Source organism: Schistocerca americana, chromosome 8, assembly GCF_021461395.2.
Source record: "Schistocerca americana isolate TAMUIC-IGC-003095 chromosome 8, iqSchAmer2.1, whole genome shotgun sequence".
Taxonomy (NCBI): Eukaryota; Metazoa; Arthropoda; class Insecta; order Orthoptera; family Acrididae; genus Schistocerca; species Schistocerca americana.
The window spans coordinates 376,208,668-376,230,975 of record NC_060126.1 but is presented as its reverse complement, the minus strand read 5'-3'; the positions used below and the strand labels follow the sequence as shown (position 1 = coordinate 376,230,975).

At 39.0% G+C, this 22,308-nt stretch overlaps 1 protein-coding gene across 2 annotated transcripts in view; it reads left to right on the top strand.

The window, feature by feature from the left end:
* LOC124545191 overlaps positions 1–22,308 on the top strand; it is a 71,571-nt gene that overhangs the window by 31,493 nt on the left and 17,770 nt on the right. For both annotated transcript variants that reach the window (XM_047124054.1, XM_047124053.1), the window contains exon 2: positions 18,176–18,258. In XM_047124054.1, the coding sequence (XP_046980010.1) occupies positions 18,176–18,258 (83 nt within the window). The remainder of the gene's footprint in view (positions 1–18,175; positions 18,259–22,308) is intronic.

Sequence of the window (22,308 nt, the reverse complement as noted above, 5' to 3'; positions counted from 1 at the left end):
CCTGTATGAAATCCAGACTGACATGGGTGTTGCAGTGCGTCATTTGGACCAGCTTCGTCCTCGTGTGCCGGCAACGTCTGTTCCGAATGCTGCTACACCACCTTTGGCTCTACCTGATGCTTGAGATCTTGGAATCTCTCATTACTCACAACGCAGCCCTCTCACCACCATCTCAGTGCCAGCACAAGAACTGACGCCACCAGGAGACATGCCCATGCAGGAACCAGATGACCATCATCTGTCGGAGCAACTCTACTCGCCTCCTTTCCTATGGATGCCGACACATCGCCCATGTCTCCTGTTATAAGAACTGGACTTGCCGCAATGGGCAGATTGGGGCATGGGGCCCCAGCAGATTCGACCGCCGCATCTCCTGTCATTTCGACCTGTTATCATGGGGGACATTTCCGTCTGTACGGGAAGCCTCCTCCTCCAGATTTTATGGCAAGTCAAACAACACCTATGGACATTAGCAATCTACAGGCCACCATTGCAAAAAATTCAAAGGGGGGAAAAGTGTTGTGACTCGCTGATGTTTCAAAGTGCTGCCACACAGTTACATGCGTCCTCTACATGCGGCGCTGTCTGCTAGCCATGCAGCAGCCATGCCACCTAAGCGGCCAGCCAGCCAGTGGCCGCTAGACTTGGACTAAGTGCTGATTTGACTGTTACAGTGTATACACATCTTACTTTGTTTACTTGATCTGTGACTTACATGCATTGTGTCATCCTAGAAATATATTTGTTCAACTTGATGTTATAACCTTCTTAAGGGCACATTTTCTAATAACAAGGGTAAAGTTATCAAAAATTGTGTCTCGTTTTCCAGGTTTAATGTACCATCAATTTAAAAAAAAGCCATTCATGCATTGTCCAGTTAGGCACTCTACACATTAACACATCACTGTCATTGGTTGGATGCATAATGAAGCCAATGTAGGTTTTACATTAATTAACTGTGCAAGTTTTACAAATTTACATTCCCATGATTTGTGAATGCAGCCTCATCATTAATTAATAATTTCCCATAAAATTACTGTTTTCCTGAAGACCACTCTGACAGTATTCAAAACACTGTTGAAAATCACTGTCAAGTAGCCCTTGACATAGAGAAATATGGAAGCAGGAAAATATGTAATAAGTAATATTTATATGTATACAAAATATGCAACTTCTTTGGTTGAAACTAACCTCTCTTTGTATTTGACAAGAACTGGCATGCAGATTTACTTCACCAGCTACTTCTGTAGCTCTTTTGGCTGCATTCTTTCTTCACATACATTTTATTTTGCCAAAACCTGGAGTCTTGTAAACTGTTGTGTTAGTTTGAATGAAATTGGGACATGTTGGACGGTGTATACTTTGAAACCATTCTTCTTACAGTTGTGCAGCTCTTGATACAATCTGATGATATTTACCATAAATTAAGAGCATTTCTGCCAACTCTTCATTAGTAAATGGCTTTGCCCTCATGAAAAAAGTTTATGCATTGCTAACAAATTGATTATGTGGATGTTTTACAAGCAACATTCTGTGGATTAATTGCAGCATTCATTATAACAAACTTGATCTATGCAGGGAGTCATTCCACTGCACTTGACTTACAGCCTATAAAGGGTAACACATAACTGATGGCGTATCTCTTGCCTAAGCGACACAGGTTTTATTAAGAATAGTGTAAAAATTATGTATCTATTGCATCAGTGATGCAAGTTTCTTGGGAGAATAGGATAAATTTCCAGATTGCAAGCCATTCAATGGCCACAAAAGCATACAAAACCCCAATATTCAATGTATTTTTGCTCTGTGACTCTTTGTTTGATTTATAAAAGTATTATATCACTGAAGTTGTCTCATTGAGAACTACTATTCAATGGCAAAAAATTGCATAGTTTCACTTAAAAAACAAATTTGATGCCTGTATCTCAATTATTAATGAAATGTGAAATTGCACTGCTGTTTTGCTTCATGTGTCACAGGCCACTGTCCATCTAGATGAAAATAGATTACAGATGTCTTTAATGGCTCAAAAGTAATTTGAGAACAAAAAGTTAGGCACTTAATCCTGCTTCGATTCAAGATAATGACATGTTAAATAGTTTCAATGAAAGGAAAAGAGCATTGATTTTATGTACACAGTAATTGGTATTATTTTGTAGACATTAGAGGTTAATATATATTGAGTTGTACAAATTTTTCATGGTGTGCCACAACAGTGTCTGCAAACATAAAACCTTACACTAACAACAAGTTATAGACCACTAGCAATGAACATTTTAAGTTTCATCAGGCAGTTAAGTGGCAGTGTTGATAAGGTTATGCAGACTCAACTGGAGACTGATTAATTGTGCTTACTTAAATATCTATTCCCAGGCAGACAGTTTTATAAGCATGCTCCTTGAACACACAGTTCCTGACTCTTCTTGAAATACACTCAGCAAAATACTTCTGCAGCAGGTTACCTGTTGGTCAGGTTGAGTTTTGTTGAATAACTTACAAGTTACTGCAGGAGAATACTGCTGTATATTCAACTGGGAAGCACTGGGATATGAATTATGCTATCAATGCAATGATGTGCTGTCAGTTCATTTGCTGAAAACCAGCTGACAGCTGAACAGTGAGTGAAGGCAGTACCATACTGGGCAGACAGGAAATTCTGTGTGCTAGCCACACATCAGCGGTAAGTAGCAACAAGGTCCAAATCACAGTCCAGGAAAAAACACACTTAGCATGGGGTTATCAAGAATAAGAACACTGGAGAGCATACTATAAACATTGTCTGATTTATAACAAGTCATGTCTTGACTGTCTTCAGCAGCCCTTAAACCTATTGCAGATGTTTTGCAATATGGCTGAGTGCCAGTGAATTTATCCTAGCAACCTTGCTGTACACATCCATAACTATATCAATTGATTTATCAATATATACAGTGGGATTTGGGATTACAAGATATGTCTCCCCTTTAATCAGTACATAAAGCCAGAACCATACTGGTTAGTGCAGGGGATGAGATGGTCATGATGTGGACTACTGCAAAGGCTTGTGTGCAGCTTCAGATGCTACTGGTGGTAGAGAAGCTGCTCCCAGCTCCAAGGTTGGAGAGGCAGGAGGCAACAGTGCTTCTAACTTGTTACTTGTTGATGGTTCTGAGGACACTTTCTGTGTATTTTCCAAGGCCAGATCCATTTGGGTGATGTATGGCAGCTGGAGAACTGGGAATGCCAGGTGCACACAGTTTGAACCATACTTCACATCTGCTTTTGTTGTTCTTTAAAGGGGATGAGGCAGGCTGCCACATGTTGGCGTGGAAGATCTGGAGGTGGAGTCTGCCCTGGGTGGTGCAAACATAGTTAATTTAGATGCCTGCAAAATATGCTTATACAGATGCCAGCAAAAGATGCTTAGATGTGTGGCCCCCTGAACCAGTTGGCAATGTCAGTGGGTGATGGTGGAGTCACATATCCAGCCAGGTGTGTGTATGAATGTGTGTGGCCGGATGGGGTCAACCACCTTAAAAGATGTGGCTGATCCTCTTCTTGTACTGAAGTAGGATGCAACAGATCTAAAAAGGAGCGATGAGGGCTTCCACAGAAAAGCTGTACCAGGCTTTGATTGTGGATCATTGTTGCCCAGTAAGAGAATAAAAATGAAAGTAGTGCAGAATCAGTAGACATGGATCTCAATTGTTTTTTCATCTCCATTTTAAACTTCACACTTTACATTTGGCCATGTGATTAGAGCCAGGGTGAAATGGAGGTACAGTAATATGTTTGATTCCTCTCAAGGTGCAACACCATTGAAAACCAGGGTGTTAAGAACTGTGGTCCATTATTGGTGACTAGATAACCAGGGGCTCCTTCATTAGAAAAATATAGTGCACATGGTCTTTGTTGTATCTCTATCATGGGCTGTCGTAGTCCTAATAATGTACGGAAAATGACAACATACATGAATTAAAATCAACCATGTGGCCCCATGGAATGGACACACTATCCACATGCACCCATTATCATGGCTGGGTAAGTGTAGGCCAGGGCTGGTAGACTTGGAACAGTGCCTCTTGCTGCCTCTGACAAGCTTGGCAGTGTTGAGCCATGTGCATTATATGCTCACTGATTCATAGCCATCAGACATGTTGCCATACCAGAGTCTTCATTGTGGAAATTCTCACTGGAGTGAGGCAGGGGTGACAATATATGGGAGCACAGAACCTACAGAATCACCACTCAATACTCTACGTCACCTTGATTCAATAATAGGTAATTGTTTTGTGTCAACTAACAAACCTGTCTCAAGAACTGATCCATATGTGTGGCTGCTGCAACCTGGAAGTGATGTTAAAAATTCTACTGGCTGTTAAAATTGTGAATCAATGTGAAAGCAAATTTCTCCCTGGAATCCTTAGGGAACCATGACAGTGTGTCTACATTTGTGTGCTATGCTGATGTACAATAATGAATGAACTGCAGGTAATTTGAAGGTCCAAATATCAACAAAAATTAACTGTAACCAGATAAAATTTGTTGTCATATAGGAAAATGCAGAATTTCTGGATACCAAATAGAATTACCAATGCCATCTCTATCTGGAAATAATTTTCTTGTGATACAGTGAGGATTTCAGAGGTGAATGGGATAAGCTGCTGTGAGCTATTCAGGTACTTACCCCCCCCCCCCCCCCCCCCCCCCCCCCGTGTACTTACCCCCCTCCCATCTTTATCTTTTTTTTTATTTGCTTTTTGCGTCATCATTGTTTTGACTGGTCTGATGCGGCCCACCACGAATTCCTCTCCTGAGCCAACCTTTTAATTTCACAATACCATTTGCAACCTACACCCTCAATTGTTTGTTGGATGTATTCCAATTTCTGTCTTCCTCTACAGTTTTTACCCTCTACAACTTCCTCTAGTTAGATTGAGGCTATTTTTTGATGTCTTAACAGGTCCCAACAGCCTGTCCTTTCTTCTTGTCTTCACTGATCCTGCAGGGCAACCTCCTCATTCCTAACCTTATCAGTCCATGTAATTTTCAACATTATTCTGTAGCACCACATCTCAAATACTTTGATTCTCTTCTGTTTTGGTTTTCCTGCAGTCCATGTTTCACTGTCATACAATGATGTGCTCCAGACATACATTCTCAGAAATTTACTCCTCAAATTAAGGCTGGTGTTTGATACCCATAGACTTATGTTGGCCAGGAAGGCCCTCTTTGTGTGTGCTAGTCTGCTTTTAATATCTTTCTTGCTCCATCCACCTGAGTTTATTTTACTGAATAGGTAGCAGAGTTCCTTAATTTAATCTACTTCATGACTCCCCATTCTGGTGTTAAGTTTCTCATTGTTCTCATTTCTGCTACTTCTGATTACTTTCATCTTTCTTTGATCTGCTCTCAATCCATCTTCTATACTCATTAGACTGTTCATTCCATTCAACAGATCCTGAAATTCTTCTTCACTTTAGCTCAGAACAGTAGTGCCATCAACAAATCTTGTTACTAACATCCTTTGACCCTGAATTTTAATGCTACTCTTGAAACTTTCTTTAATTTCCACCATTGCTTCTTTGATGTATAGACTGAACAGCTGGGCCAAAAGACTGCATCCCAGTCTTACACCCTTTTTAATATGAGCACTTTGTTCTTGGTCTTCAGTATTAATGTTCCCCTCTTCATTGTTGTACATATTGTATGTTACCCATCTTTCCCTATAGTTTACCTCAATTTTTATCAGAATTTTGAAGATCTTCCTCCATTTTACATTCTCAAATGCTTTTTTTCAGGTTGACAAATCATATGACTGTGTCTTGATTTTTCTTCAGTCTTGCTTCCACTATCAAGCACAACATCAGTGCTGCTTCTTGGCAGCTTTACCTTTCCAAAAGCCAAACTGATCATCATTGAGCACATCCTCAGTTTTCTTTTCCATGCCTCTGTATATTATTCTTGTCAGCAACTTGGATCCATTGATTGTTAAGCTGGAATCTTCCCATACCTTCCAGCTGTTCCCAAGTATAGTTACAGATCCTTTATGTTCTTTGGTACAGGAGAATTGGAAATTGGTGCTACATTCTCTGACATTGGTTTAAGGCCTCTCAATAAGGATATATCCCATATACTTACTGGAAAACTTAAAAGAATATTTGAAAGAATCACACTTTACTTCAACTTGCAAAAGGGTGGAAAATATTCATCTGAGACTCAACATATGCTCCTGTTGAATCTGTCCTATAACCACTAACTAAATCATCCAGATAAACGATGTACTGTTGAATGCTTGCAATTGTTTGTTAAAAATTTATGAAAGATTACTATTACCATGGTGATGACAAAAAGTAACCTATTAAATTGATATAGACCATAAGGCATATTTAACAGCATAACAGTTTTGGAAGTGCCTTACATGAAAAGTAAAAATAAGCTTCTGAAACAAGTTTTGGAAATAATTCAGAGTTACATAGAAGGGGGGTATGAGTCTACAATTGACTGAATGTCTATCATGTTTTTGAAGTCCTCAGATTTGTATAATGCACTAGCTGGGTTGTGAACAATGTCTAAAGGTGATGCACATTGACTAAAGTGACTGGGTGAAAGTATTTTTGACTCCTCTAAGAGATCCAGTTCTACTTTATCCTTGTCTCACAAGTGTTATTGATATCAGGCCAACTCTTTTAATGTAATGTTGCAAAAATTAGAAGCCAGTCACAGGCCTAGAGAAAACAAGAGAGAATACTGGAGATACAAGGAATCCACTTCTGCACATGGACAGGCATTCTGAGTTGGTTAGACTAGCCATGGAAAAGAAGACATGAAGGCTGTATACTCATCCAGGTCAAAAATATTTTCCAATGGTGGTTCCACTACTACAAAGAAAGGAAGGGTTTGGTTATTTACTTGCATCTTAAGTCTGTAACTATCTGGTCTAGTATCAAAATTTCATAATGAGATTAAATCTACAGCTTAGTTGTTACTGATTTTAAGGGTGGAGACCCCCAACAGCAGGTTTGTAGGCTGATTAAAAATTAAAACTGAAACCCTTGTATCAAACAGGAACACAATGGGATACCACAACCATTAAAACAGTGTATGACAATGTGGTGGTATCCTTGACTCTGTGATATTTACTTGCATAAATGCTTTCACAGTTGACAGCACAGCTGGCTCTGACAAAATTCTGCTACATGCTCCTGATGAAAAAACTTTTGACAGACATAATTATAATGTGGAAAACTTCATCTATCATGTACAGAAAATTTCTTCAAGGTTAAGTGGAAAACTTTTATGGCATTGAGTTTGACTCCAGTCTGGTCAAGCAGGAACCACTCCAGTGCAGACCTGGACTGTGCGCAGTTTCACCATCAGATGGACTAGATCAAATTGCATCTCTGATGTCTCTCAGTCTGCAGAAATGGAAGCCTGATCTTCTTGAGAAATCTAGGCATAGCATACCCAAAATTTCAGCTAAAGAAGAATCTGACTACTTTAATACTCGAGCACACACTTCATTGTCTGGTGCTAATCTAATAACCATATCAAGCTCCAATGATTCTGCATGTGATAGTCCACATGTAAACTTGCATTTTCTACTCAGGCCTCACAGGTCTGCAATCTGCAATGTACAGGTATCCAATGCTGTCCTACAGTGTTGAAGTACCTCTAAATAAGTGGCCACTATTTGAATTTTTGTAGAAAAATGTTCACTTAAAAGCAAATTAACAGTGGTGAGGGGGAGCACTGACAGGTTAGATAAAGGAGCCAATTTTTGCACTAGGTAACAGAGCCATGGGTTTGTAGACAATAGAAAGGCTTGTGTCACTCAGGGAACTTAACAGCATTTGCCTGGAAATGAAGGACTAAACGCTTTTGTTTCACTTTCCAGTTCTCTTGAGCTTCTTTGAACAGGTGGAAAACCAGAATTGCCAGAAAAGAATGTAGATGTACCAGATCTATCAGTTTCTGCATGAGCTCATGCTGCTGTTCAAACTGCTGTTTTCAGAGCTTGATAAACGCTTTTTCCACTGTGTTTGAAACATCCATCAAAAGGGTAAGACAATTACTATTCTGGGAAGAGGTTGGTTACAGTTCCAAAAAATCCTTGTCACCTCTTTTGTAAGTGTACTTCTTCAACAATGTGGAGTTTATTAAGCACAAAGTATTTAAAAATAAACCACAAAGTCTAATAGTTGCTGACTCTTCTGGAAGTATATAAAATAAAAATCTTCTGTTGGTCAGTACCTCTTGTTCAATACAGTACTCTGGAAGTTTGTTGAATAATTCATAAGCAAGTGTAGGAGAACACAGTTTGGAAGTTTGATTGGGAAATACTCAAATACAAACTGCACTGTTGTTGCATCCGTTTGCCATTGATTCATTCATGGAGAAAAAGAGCTTGTGCTCGAATGGTGGTGAAGACAGTACCATATTAGACAGACAGGCAAATCTGTGTGCTAGCCAAACATCAACAGTAGGCATCAACAAAGTTTTATTTCTTTATTCTGGTGTTCCATAGATGCTTGATGCAAATGTACTGCTAGGATGTAGAACTTGTCAGATTATTACTCTAATAACCATATCTAAATGGTCATGTGGCTTACAAACTGAATCATATATAAACAGCTACATGATGTTCAAGTGTTTAAGCAACAACACAGATTACAATAGTAATAATGACTATACAAACAAATTATAAGTCTTACATTCTAATACATACAAAAAGCATTCTGACATCAACTGATATGTCAGTGCTACATAATCAGTTCTTATAGGAATGATTTAAATTAAATATGTTGCACTAATTGTTCCACATCATCAAAAAAATTGTGCAAACAATAGAAAGAACTAGTCAAAAGACAAAGTTTCAGCTTTTTAAAAAAAAGTTTAGTCACATCTCTAAGGATTGTTTTAATATGAAATAGAAGTTTGTTGTATACTTTTGTGCTTGAATAATGTACTCTTTTCTGTGCCATGCTGAGATTTTTTATAACTTTCTGAAGATCATGTTCACTTCTTGTATTATGATCATGATATTCACTGTTTGTTTTGTAAATTGTATTATTATTGTACATAAAGCACATTAGTGAAAAAATGTACTGAGATGGTATGGTGAGGATCCTGAGCTGTTTGAATAAGTTTCTGCAAGAGCATCTGGGGTGCACTCTAGCCATAATTCTGATGACTCTTTTCTGCACAATAAAGACTTTGTTTGCTTATGACTGGTTACCCCAAACTATGATGCTGTGTGTCATAAGTGACTGGAAATATCCTAGGTATGTAGCTTTAATTGTTTCCAAGCCACAAAGAGATGAAATTGAGCGAATGCTAAATGCTGTGGAATTCAGTCTTTTATATCCTGTAGGTTGTTGATGTGAACTGACCAGTTTATATTGTTGTTTATGTGTAATCCCAGGAATTTGGAAAACTCAACTCTCAATATTTCTTTGTCACCACATTTTATTTCAATATTTTCCTGTTTTTTATTTGCTGTTTGAAACTGTATGAATTGAATCTTGTTCATATTGAGTGACAGACCATTTGAAGTGAACCAATCTAGAGCTTCTTTGAATACAGTGGTTGCAGTGTTCTCCAGGCTGCAATTGGCTATTTTGCCAATCGTAATGGTTGTGTCATCAGCAAATAGGGTGAAGAGTTCTTTTCGTGTCATACAGCATGGCAGATCATTGATAAAGATGAGGAAGAGTAAGGGACCCAGCACTAAGCCATGTGGCTCCTCACATTTTACTGTTACCCAATTAGAGCAGGCAGGTGCCGTTGCAGAATAGTTCAGAACTACCTTCTGCCTTCTGTTGTATATATATGACTCGAGCCACATCCTTACTTTATCATTTAATCCATAGTGCTCAGCATTCGTAAGTAAAATTCTGTGATCTACATAGTTGAATGCTTTAGACAAATCACAGAAGATTCCAACTGGTAATATTTCATTGTTTATGGATTCAAGGAGTTGGTTGACAAATGAGAAAGAATGGAAATGTTGTGTGGCTAGGGCCTCCTGTTGGGTAGACTAGTCGCCTGGTGCACGTCTTTTGAGCTGATGCCACTTCGGTGACTTGTGCATCAATTGGTACGAGATGATGATGATGAAGTCAACACAACACCCAGTCCCTGAGTGGAGAAAATGCCCAACGCAGCCGGGAGTTGACCTCGGACCCCTTGGCATGAGAGTCCTTTACGCTGACCACTCAGCTATCGGGGGGGACGACAAATGAGAGAGAAAGAATGGTGTGTTTAGTTGAGGTACCCTTTCTGAATCCAAACTGATTTTTAATAAGGATTTTGTTTTCATTGAGATGATCCACGATTCTCTTGAATATCAGTTTCTCTAGGATTTTAAAGAGAGTTGTTAACAACGAAATTGGCTAGTAGTTGGAAACATCAGCTCTATCACCTTTTTTGAACAGTGGTTTCACAACTCCATCTTTGAGTCTATTACGGACAGTAACTTTTTTTAAGGACTCATTAAATATATGACAGAGAAGTTCAATAATAAATTTGCAGCAGTGCTTCAGTACTTTGATAGCTATAGTATCAACACCAGTGGAATTTTAATTTTCCATTTGCCTTGTTACCTTCTCAGTTTCTTCAGTTTTAGTGTAGGGTACATGCATCTGAATAATTGTCTTCTGCACTTTTTTTTTTTTTTTGTAGAAGACTCATAGCTTCAAATCTAGACCCTTTATAACCAATTTGGTCTGCTACCAGCAAAAAATGGTTGTTGAGTATATTAGCAACTATATCACCTTCATCTACCATGCTTCCATTATGACACACTTCAATACTGTCTGTATCTTCTGTAATTTTTCCAGTGTCCCATTTGACTACCTTCCAAATAGTTTTTATTTTATTATTTGAATTGTTAATTTTAGATTTAAAAACCATGCTCTTGGATTTTTTGATGACATTCTTTGAGATGCTACAGTATAATTTGTAGTGCCCCCTATCCAGGGGTTTGATAGAATTTCTGACTGAGACATAAATCATTCTCATTGTTTTACAGGATGTTCTGATTCCTGCAGTGAGCCATTGTCTCCTGTAATCAATAAGATTGGAGTTTTTTGAAATTCTCTTGGGGAAAAAATTGTAACGAATTCATTCAGGAATATGTTAAATTTGTCATTGACATCTTTAGCCTGATATATTGTATTTATTTATTTATTTATTCATCTGTGGAACAATATATATTGTATGGATGTCATCAGTTTATAATAATGTTCCATTCCAACTGCTGCAAATGTCTGCTAAAGTTTTCCAGATTCTCACTATTTCATTTCATTTCATTTATTATCATCCTTTTCATCATTTATATGATATAGGAATTGTCATAATACAGTCCAGAATATGCACAGCAGAATATTACAAATTTCTATCAAACACATAAAATTAACATTACGTTGAAAATTAAAACATTAAATTAAAATACATAAAATTAACATTATATAATATGTTGAAAATTAAAACATTAAATTAATGTGTTGTTCTTTTACATGCTCCTTTAACATGTACTGTATGTGATGGATTTATATATATTTAGTACATTTTGGAAAACACATATTACCATAATTTTAGAGTTAAAAAGAGTATAAATGAGACATAGAACTGACAATGAGAACATGATATTGACAATACAACTATCAGTTAGTGATTTAAGGATTCAAAATATTCCTCTATGCTATAAAAACATTTATTTATCATAAACTTTTTTAATTCTGACAAATTTTCCTTCATCTTCTGTTCCCCTGATGCAGAGTGGTAGAGCATTATAAAGCTTTATTCCATAGTGGCTATCAAGGAAAAAGTTGTAAATGACACCACAAACTAAGTTCTGACTGAGATGTCCATATTCATATCCATATTCATTCATCAACTATAGGTCGCAAACATGATATAGGTTTCATCAGATACTCTCTGCTAGGTCATTTATATATATTGTGAATAATAGCAGCCTTGTCATACTACTTGGAAGTACAATGAACTCTACTTTTGCTTCTGATGATGCCTCTCTACATATTGCATTCTTCCTGTTAGGAGGGCTCTAATACAGTTGTGATGTCAACAAGTACAAATGACATATCTCCGCCATCTCAAGTTCTTTGACTCTGTAACCTAATGGCCCACACCATCTTACTTATTCAGTTCGCTGTATGACTTCTTGTAATGTTGATCTTTGTTCAAAACATACCGAGTCTTACAGTATTGAGTGTGTTTTCCTTAGGCTACAACCCAACAGAAATCTCACAGTGGTGACCCTGAGTAAGAATTCACATGCCGTTTCCTTGTAGTGCAAGTATTTTCGCATCTACTGCACTGGCTTTGTTTACGCCTTCATTCACTCCACTTGGTCATGCATCCTGATGTGCAGCACATGGAAATCAAAGCTCCTGCACCTACAATGGGACATTTCATTGCTTCACCACGACCTGGATTCTACAACATGTTTCCATTTCATCGCCTCAACACTTTCTCCACTCGAAAGTGCAACATGTGATTTCATACTCAGGCTGTTGCCTCTCCAGCAAGTGTGCATCAACATACGCATTTTGAATACGATAATGAAGAGGACAAAATTACTGCATTTCATCATGCTAACATGGGTTCTGCATATTGTGCACAAACTATGTATCAGACGCGAGCTGCCTGGGGAACCATTACAACAGTGCCATGTACAACTTGCCTTTGTTAGGACAGACCATGTGTATCAATCATGCCCCCGCAATGCCAGAGTGCTTTACTGCTTCATTGGTTAACGAAGTGAACAACGCCCAGTGTATATCACAAACATTTCTAGGTACGTTTCGACCCCCAGCGACCGTTTAGCACATCAGTGCACTTTACAGGCCACCACCTGATGTGAACAATGTGCTGTGTAGTGATACTAACTGTGGTTTCTGCCCCTCCAAACACACCCTGGCTCATAATGTTGACAGCCCGGTGGGAACATTTTACTGTGCTCCTCCATGCACGTCTGCTCTTCCACCAACCCCTGCCACCACAAGTAAATTTTCAGGGGGTTTCAGCTGCAGCCGTTCACCTGCTCGCTTTTCAAATGGCACCGGCCATGTCTTCTGTGTTGGACTTCTGCACCATGAATGTTGCATCAGACAGTTCTACAGCATCATTTCCTAGTGCCCTTCTCACCTGTTCTGACAGACTGCTCACTCACACCCTACACAGTGCCGTCTGTGTTGACCATGCTGGTCCAGTATTAACATCGTACAAGTGATATGAGGGACTCAGATACAGAACTAACTGCATCACTGTTGCCACCACCAGGCTGCTTACTGACCCTGCCCCCACTATCTGAGGACAACCCAGCAATGTGGTTTGCACTGGTGAAAAACTTGTTCAAATTGTACCACACCATCAATGACAATTCAAAATTCCTGTGTCTCATGATTCATCTGCACAGGCACACAGACCTGTTCTGTGACTGACTTCTGATGCTGCCGCTAACTTTGTAGTAAGATTTCACAAAATAGACTATCATCAAGCACCTCCCACATTCCCCATAAGAGATTATTCCATAAATACTGTATGAGGAACATCTCGGCGACCACATCACGATCCAAGCTTTGGTGCTGGCAGCACCACCTGGTCAGTGAGCAGATGATGCCAAATGAAACCATGTGGTTGGTGTGGTTATCAAAACTGCCTACAGATCTCCAGGTTCATCTCCTCCCCTGGAATCCATTGCTTTGCATCTGTGGATGGCTGACCAGTCTATTCGCTCAAACACCAGTGGCACCAGCACGAGCTCATGCAGCTGGTTTGCACTCCTGCACTGGTAGTTCACCGGGCCGCAGGTTGGGGCATGCTGTGCTCCACCCCCCCCCCCCCCCCCCCCCAGACTGCTGCACCACCTGTCACCCAACATGCACACTCTCCTCCCACCGAGCCACTGCATATCATGCCTGCACCATCTGCCCTGGCGTACGAACCCGAACACATGGAGGATGATTGACCACCTCTTCTCCCAACATACCCTCACTATTGGTACCACACCATATTTGGCAATGATACAGAAAAGTTCTGCCCCTCGTGACCAAATAGCCAATCATACAATAAGCGCAAACCCACACTGCATTCTGTTCATGCCTCTGTCCCGCTGTGCAGTTACCTTTACATCAAAGACTATTCTTTGAGTTGCAACTTCCACATGGACACCTGCGCTGACATCTCAATTGTACCTAAACCAATGGTCACATGCCCCCTCACATGCACAAGTGCTCTCCTGCGACCTGTGAACTCATCTACACTTCATACCTGCAGCTCCATTGAGCTTCACCTCCACCTCCCCTGAATCTTCCACGTGGTGGACATTGCAGAACAGGACATCGACAATGAAGGGTGGCTGAACACCACAGTGCTTAACTAGGCTTGGTTCTGCTGGAGTTGGTCTGCCTTGGCTTACTCCAGCCTCCAAACTGACTCACCCAACTGATTTTAGGGGACCTCTAGTTTATTGGGGCCACAAAGCCATAGCGAAACTCAGCATTTTTCACATTATCAAACACTGCCATAGCTGAAAGAAGTGATAATCGAGAGATAAAAATTTTAGGACTGACAAGAGGATTGAACTCAATGTGCTAAAATTTGTAGTTCGGCACTTTATCACTGAGCCACTTCCTTTTTCCCCATGATACTAAATAATACTGAAATGTTAAGTACATCTCACTGAATGGCAGAAACACTGAATCAACTACTTCTTCGTTCAGGGGAAGACATATAAACCACTCTGTGGCATGACTATGGACACTTGCATGGCACCCTTTTGTATCATTTTGTTTCTGGGCCATCTAGAGGAAACTTCCTTAGTCTCTCAAAAACCTCAAATCTCTTGTCTGGCTTAGGTTCATTGCTCAAACAGGATGGAATGTAACACTATTATGAAAGGGATAGTTGCTACTCACCACATTGCAGAGATGCTGAGTCACAGATAGGCACAACAAAAATACTATCACAAAATAAGCTTTTGGCCAACAAGGCCTTTGTCAAAAATAGATGACAGATGTACTCACATACTCATGCAAGTGCAACTCACAAACACATGACCTCAGTTTGTGGCAGTTCAAGCCACAGTATGAGCAGCAGCAGCAGCAGTGCATGACGGAAAAGGTAACTGAGTGGGAGTAAGGAGGAGGGTGGGGCTTCCCCACCCCAGCATCCTCGTTACACCTACCCAGTTGCCTTTCTTATCATGCACTGCTGCTGCTGCTTGTAGTATGGCTTCAGCTGCCACAGACTGTGGTCATGTGTGTGAGTTGCACTTGCCTGAATGTGTGTTAGGTTCATTGACGACATTTACATAATCCAGGGCCAAGGCACACTGTTATCATTCCTCCACAGCCTCAACAACTTCTCCCCATCCTCCTCACCTGGTTCTACTCAGCCCAATGTGCCACCTTTCTGGATGCTGATCTCCACCTCTCTGATGCCTCCATCCACACCTCTACCCACATGAAGCCCACTAACCATAAAGAGTTCCTACATTCTGACAGCTGTCATCCTTTCCGTACCAAAAAATCACTCCCTTTTAGACTGGTCACTTGTGGAAAACATATCTGCAGTGATGAGAATTCATAGACAAATATTATTCCCCAAACTAATCTACAAACAGATTTCCCATGCCATATCATCACACACCTAATCCTCCTCCACCTCTCAAAATCAACTGCGAAGAAGCTGCCCCCTCTTCAACCATCATCATCCTGGGCTGGAGCAACTGAACCATGTCCTTTATTAGGGCTTTGACTATCCATTGTTGTGCTCAGAAAGGAGGGACATTCTACCCACAATCCCTCCAAACCCTTCTAAAAGTGGTAGTCAGCCACCCACTCAACCTACTCAACATCTTGGTCCATTCCTATGACACCCTGACTCCCAACCCTTCACCACATGGGTCACATTCCTGTGGAAGTCCCAGGTGCAAGATATGTCTGATTCAACCACCCAGCACATCCTAGCCTAGTCATGTCACAGGCTTATCCTATACCACCTGAGATTGAGCCACACATAAAAGCAGCTATGTTGTACACCAGCTCTGATGCAATTTCTGCACAGCATTTAACGTGTGCATGACAACCAACCAGCTGTCTATCATAGTGAATGACCATTGTCAAACTGTGGTCAAGAACCAACCATTACAAGAATATACTGGAGAGCACAACATGTTTGGGTTCAATGGCTGCTGCACTACCTGTGCCACTTGGGTCCTTCCCAAAACATCCACTTTTATCAACTACAAGGTGTACAACTTTGTTTCCGCCATTTTTCCCCAACATTTGATGTTTTAATGAAACACATTGGTTACACATGTATCATTCAAAGTATTTTCCATCGTTGGCCACTACTTTCTCCCATCTTTCAGGCAGTGTACAAATCCTGTGTTGAAAAAATTGTTCATCTTTTGAAGTGATCTACAAATCGATCCAATTTGTGACTTCTTCATGAGATCAGAAGAGTTGGTCAGCCAGGCCTTGTGCATTGATCTAAACAGGTGATAGTCAGAGGGAGCAATGTCTGGAGAATACAGCAGGTGGGGTAGGACTTCCCATTTTAACGATTCCAAGTATGTTTTTATCTCTTTCACAATGTGGGTTTGAGCGTTGTTGTGTTGCAAAGTCACTTTGTCGTGCCTCTTGCTGTATTGTGGCCATTTATCTTTTAATGCTCTGCTCAAATGCATTGGTTGCATTTCATAATGAGCATGTGTGATTGTTTCACTTGGTTTTAACATGTCATAGTACATGATGCTGAGCTGGTCCCACCAAATGCAGAGCATGATCTTGGAGTCATGAATAATCAGTCTGACCATCAATGTGGAAGCATGGCTGGGATATTCCCATGATTTTTTGCATTTGGGATTATCATAATGAACCCATCTTTCATCCCCGGTCACAATGCAATGCATAAATCCCTTCCGTTTTTGCCTCTGAAGCAACTGTTCACAAACACACAAACGTCGTTCAACGTCTCTTGGTTTCAGCTCACACGGGACCCATGTTCCTGCTTTCTGAATCATGCCCATAGCCTTGAGACATTTTGAAATGACTTTCTGTGTCACTCTCACTAATTGTGCGAATTATTCTTGAGTTTGATGCGAGTCTTCACTCAGCAATGTCTTTAATTCTGCATCTTCGAAAACATTCTCTCTTCCACCACTATGCCTGTATACGACATTAAAATCATTGTTCTTGAAGCGTTGAAGCCACTCATGACATGTTCTTTCACTAATAGCATCCTTACCATATGTACTTGAGAGCATTCGATTAGACTCAGCTGCTGTTTTCTTCATACTGAAACAAAACAGTAACACCTCCCACAAATGATGAGAATGTCATAAACTGACATTTTCAATCAAGAAGAACTTTATGATGCAGACACAAATTGACTAATGTTTGAATGAGGTTATGTGAGGTCCAAGCTAACTACCTGATGTCTGCGATCTGTTTCTTTTGACTGCTACTTACCGTTGTCACCACCTATCAGCAAACGGCGAAAGCAACGTTTTACACCTCATACATACATGCGCATTATCCTTGCAACACATCCTATATTGCCATAATTGTCATAGTCTCAATCTCGACAAAGCCATTGCTTCCACACCATCTAACTTACAGTAGCTCCTTCGTCTATCCTGTCATGCCCTCCCAATCCACTCCTCGACCCCTTCATCACCATGTGCCACATAAACTCAGTGGTTCTGGTGCCCATGTGTTGCATTCCTATCCCATATGTGTACAGCCTCTCCCTCCTACATTCCTATCCTGAACATCTGTTGCCTCTCTCTGAACCATGAGCCACACTTCCCCCACCCCTTCTCCTACTTACCACCTCTTTCCTTGCTCTAGCCACACTATTTGACACAAAACCTCACCCCAGTCTACCTACTGAACTGGAGTCCTATCACTGCATATTCAGCTGCCACAATGTAGCTGCACAAGTGTGTGACCTAGTTTGTTAAAGCATTTATCCAAAAGCTAGTGAAGTTTTAACTCTTTTTTGTGTGCCAGACAATGACTCAATGCTTCTATTAGTCAGTGAGTTGTCTCATTTATTCCTAAATCATTAAAATTCTGCTGTAATTGTACTTACCATATTTAAAATGTTACATAATACAGCAGTGTAAAGTTAGCTTATTATGCCATTTTTTGCTTTTTTTCAGATGATGAAAGTGATTTAAGAACAAGAGGCAACAAAACAGCACTTTGTACAAGGGTGCATTTTTTTATGAAGATTACTGAGCTGGTTAGTCCAAATTAACTGTAATTATATTCCTAACAATTTTTCTTAATGAAACATACGACTTTTAATGTGGCAGCATTAGTAGCTCCAAAATATAATGTGCTCACACGGAAAGTATGCTCATGCACTATGTTGAATAGACATGAGTCTCCAGTCCAGCTATAGGTTGTTATTGATTTATTAATTCAAACTAATGCAGGCTTAAGTGTAAATCTAGAAGAACATTAATAAACACAAACATTACTTATAAATTAAAGCTGTGCACTGAACTAGCACCCAGTCAAGGACTATACAGTTTTTAAGCAATGTTCTTACCATTTGAGCCATCAAACCATGCCACATGATTTGAAACTTCACTATGCCCATGTATATTTATTATAAATGTGAAAGGGAAGATAAGTTATTTTTCCCGACAAAACAAAAATTATTGCATACTAAGAAAAGAGGCATCATAAGAAAAATGGTAAATGACATTGTTGTTGAAGCTATTGACTGGTTTCACACAAATGGTCTAGCTTTAATGTTCAAATAAATACAGTAAATCCAATTTTGTATGTCAAAAATACTTCACTTATTATCAACGAAGTATACCAACAAAACATAATATAATGGGCAGAAAGTTCTAAGCTTTTAGGTTACCATAATGATGGAAATCTTAACTAGAAACTCCACATAGTATACAGATCAAAATGTTTATGTTCATCTACTTTTTCCGTAAGGATAATTGTGAGGTTTGGAGGTAAAGAAATCAGTAGCATGTTTTCATTCACTAACTTCCCATTTGATAATATTCTGGAATAATCCTTCATTCAGCCAAAATTTATTCATTATATGGAGAAAATAATTAGAATTATTTGTAGGTCTACAAACATACAGCTTGAAGATATTCATTAAAGCAGCTGGGATTATTTAACCACAACCTCACAATACATATATTCTTCGATTAAATTTATTGTTAATAACCCACTGCAATTTGAGAGTAATAGAGGTATTTACAAGTAATTTCCTATGACATAAAGGTATCTGCACTTCTAGATGCTAATTTTAATGCAGAAATGAATGAAATACAGAAATAAAACTCTTTGATGATTTGTGCAGGCAAAAAAAAAAAAAAAGTTTTGCAAATAGCATATGTGTATTCAAGTGAAAACAATATAGTTGTACTTGAATAGCAAACTGTACCATCAGCCTGATGGCCTAGCGATGGGTAACACACTGGCAGGCATCTTCACTGATATTTTCATCAATCTGCTGGAAGAGAAATTCTTTAGAAGTTTTTCAACTGCTGATCTGAGTATTTTATCATATTCTTGGTATGTAAACAACATTTTGATCACATAAAGTGGTTCCCAGGAAGGAATTCAACATTTGTTTGAAATTTTTGATAGTATTAATGAAAAATCAGTTTTAATGTGAATTAGAAAATAACAATCATCAGCTTAATTACTTGGACCTCAGTATTGTTATTGACAATGACAGACTTTCTATCAGTATTTTTTTGAAAAACCACTAATACAGATCAAACTGTGCTCAATAGTTCAGTGCATCCGCATTCACGTAAGAAAGCATTTTTCCATTCAGCCATTCATCATGCAGTAATTGTACCTTTATCACCTGACACGCTCAGCAGAGAGATGAATATAATAAAAACTATTGCAGTTAATAATGGCTGTGATCTATTGAGAGTTGACAAGATCTTCAAAGTTAAAACTGACTCTTAAGTGACCACTTTAGGCACCAGTGCTGTTTCTGATACTAACAAGTAGAAAAATGTTTTCTTCATTCCATCTCTAGACTTTATTTATTATAAAATTCGTTGTCTTCCAATTAAAAGATATGGATGCAAAATTAGCTTTTCCACTAACAATAACTTGCAAAAAAATCTAATTTTCAATCTTAAGTCCACAGCTGCTCCTATACACCATTCAGGTGTTTTTAGAACCATGTGTGATACATGTCCTGTTCCTTATATAGGACAAACTGGAAGATCTTTCTGAGAATGATGGTCTCATCCTCAATGAACTGATACTGTTATGCAACAAAAATTTTTCTACAATTTTCATTCACCACTCACAGAATTTTGATTCCTTTATTTTTTACTATATTTTCCTGCCTCTATTTCCAAAACATTATTTTCTTTGAACCTCATAGATGTATGCTACTAAAGTTACCTTCATGCAGATATTTTTTGGATTTTATAGATGTTTGCACAAAATTTTCTATATTATTCTGTGCTTTAGATAATAGTAATTTCTGCAAAGCCAGATAGATGGCTCTTAGTTATCCTTCATCTGCTTGACTGCTGTGTATTTTCAAAAATATCTTAAGCTCTCTTCCTTTGTATTTTATTTTTATAATTAACTGTTGTTTTTTCAGTTATTTATATTATAATGTTTCAAATGGGCACTTGTTGCTGGCCACGTCCAATAGGCAGCACAGCTTGTGTTGTTTTCATGGCAGCAATGTAAGCCTCTGGGCCAAACAGTCTGATGTTGTTCCTGCCTAGGAATATGAGCATATCTGCTTGAAAATCTGACCACTGCCTTCTTGCAATGCAATTTTATGTAACTAATCATGACAATTGTCATCTTGTTTAATATTTTTTGTCATAGTTAATTTCCTATGTATTATTTCATAGTGTATCTCAGAATTTTGTTCTGATGAAGATATCCTTAGAGGTGTCAAAACCTAGCTCAGTGTACCAAACAGTTATTTGCAACCAGTTGGCTGTGTGATTCCTATGTTTGAAAATTTGTGAAGTGTACACAAGCTAGTGTAGAGTGTGTATGTATGGTGTAGTATTACATGCAAGTGATGGTTCCATGCAAGACCATTTCTGGCTCAACCTGTGATGTATGTTTACTCTTTGTTTTTTCTGAGATATTTTCCTGATGTTTTATTTCTGGCTCAACCTGTGATGTATGTTTACTCTTTGTTTTTTCTGAGATATTGTCCTGATGTTTTGTTTGCTTTGTCACTTTAATGTCATTTTGTGTTATGGGTTATTTTAAGGCTAACAAAACGAGTTTTATTAACCTGAAGCAGTTGGCAACCCTGACATGATACATGACGGTCACAGGCATTAAAAATGCTATGTTTTGCACAGTTAGAAAGCCAATTTTCCTGTCATGATTCACTGTGGCAAACACAAAATATACTTATTTATTTACATTTTCTTTGCATGGAGCCATCGTAATGATGGCTTTTGCAAACGCCAGACTTAATACTATGGTTATATTTACACTTATAAAATACACTATGTTTTGTAGCTGTTGCTTCTTATATCTATTTTTTTATATTTATCAGACACACAAACAAACACAAACATACACACAAAATTCAAGCTTTCGCAACAAACTGTTGCCTCATCAGGAAAGAGGGAAGGAGAGGGGAAGACGAAAGGAAGTGGGTTTTAAGGGAGAGGGTAAGGAGTCATTCCAATCCCGGGAGCGGAAAGACTTACCTTAGGGGGAAAAAAGGACAGGTATACACTCGCACACACGCACATATCCATCCACACATACAGACACAAGCAGACAAATATGTCTTGTATGTTAAAGCAGGGCAGAGAAATAGATTGGTTCCACCAATCAACATTTATGAGTAAATCTGCAGAACAGTAAGTTGTCTAATTTGTCTCGACTGAAATACAGGGTTTGAATACTAGCAATGTCTGTGAGTGGAACTTTGCACAGTGCCACCAAGGCTGCAAGTAAGAGATGCAAGGAGTTTTTCACACTCAACACAGTCTCTCATCTCCAGTCAAGCTGAATGACAGATCAAGGGTGTGTATGTTTCTGTGAATCTATATTTTGTATTAGTCAACTCTGAAGAACAACATTGTTCCAAAGCTCGGCATGTATTATGAGCATTCAATAAGTAATGCAACACTTTTTTTCCTGGCCAATTTCAGTTAAAAATATGTGGAATTTGGTGTGGGACATTGAGCAATATTCCTGCATAAACCTCTATAGTTTCATGAAGTTCTAATGTGTGGAAGCCCTACATGTAGCCTAGAAAATGGTGTCAATGACAGAGGTGCGTTCCAAGCAG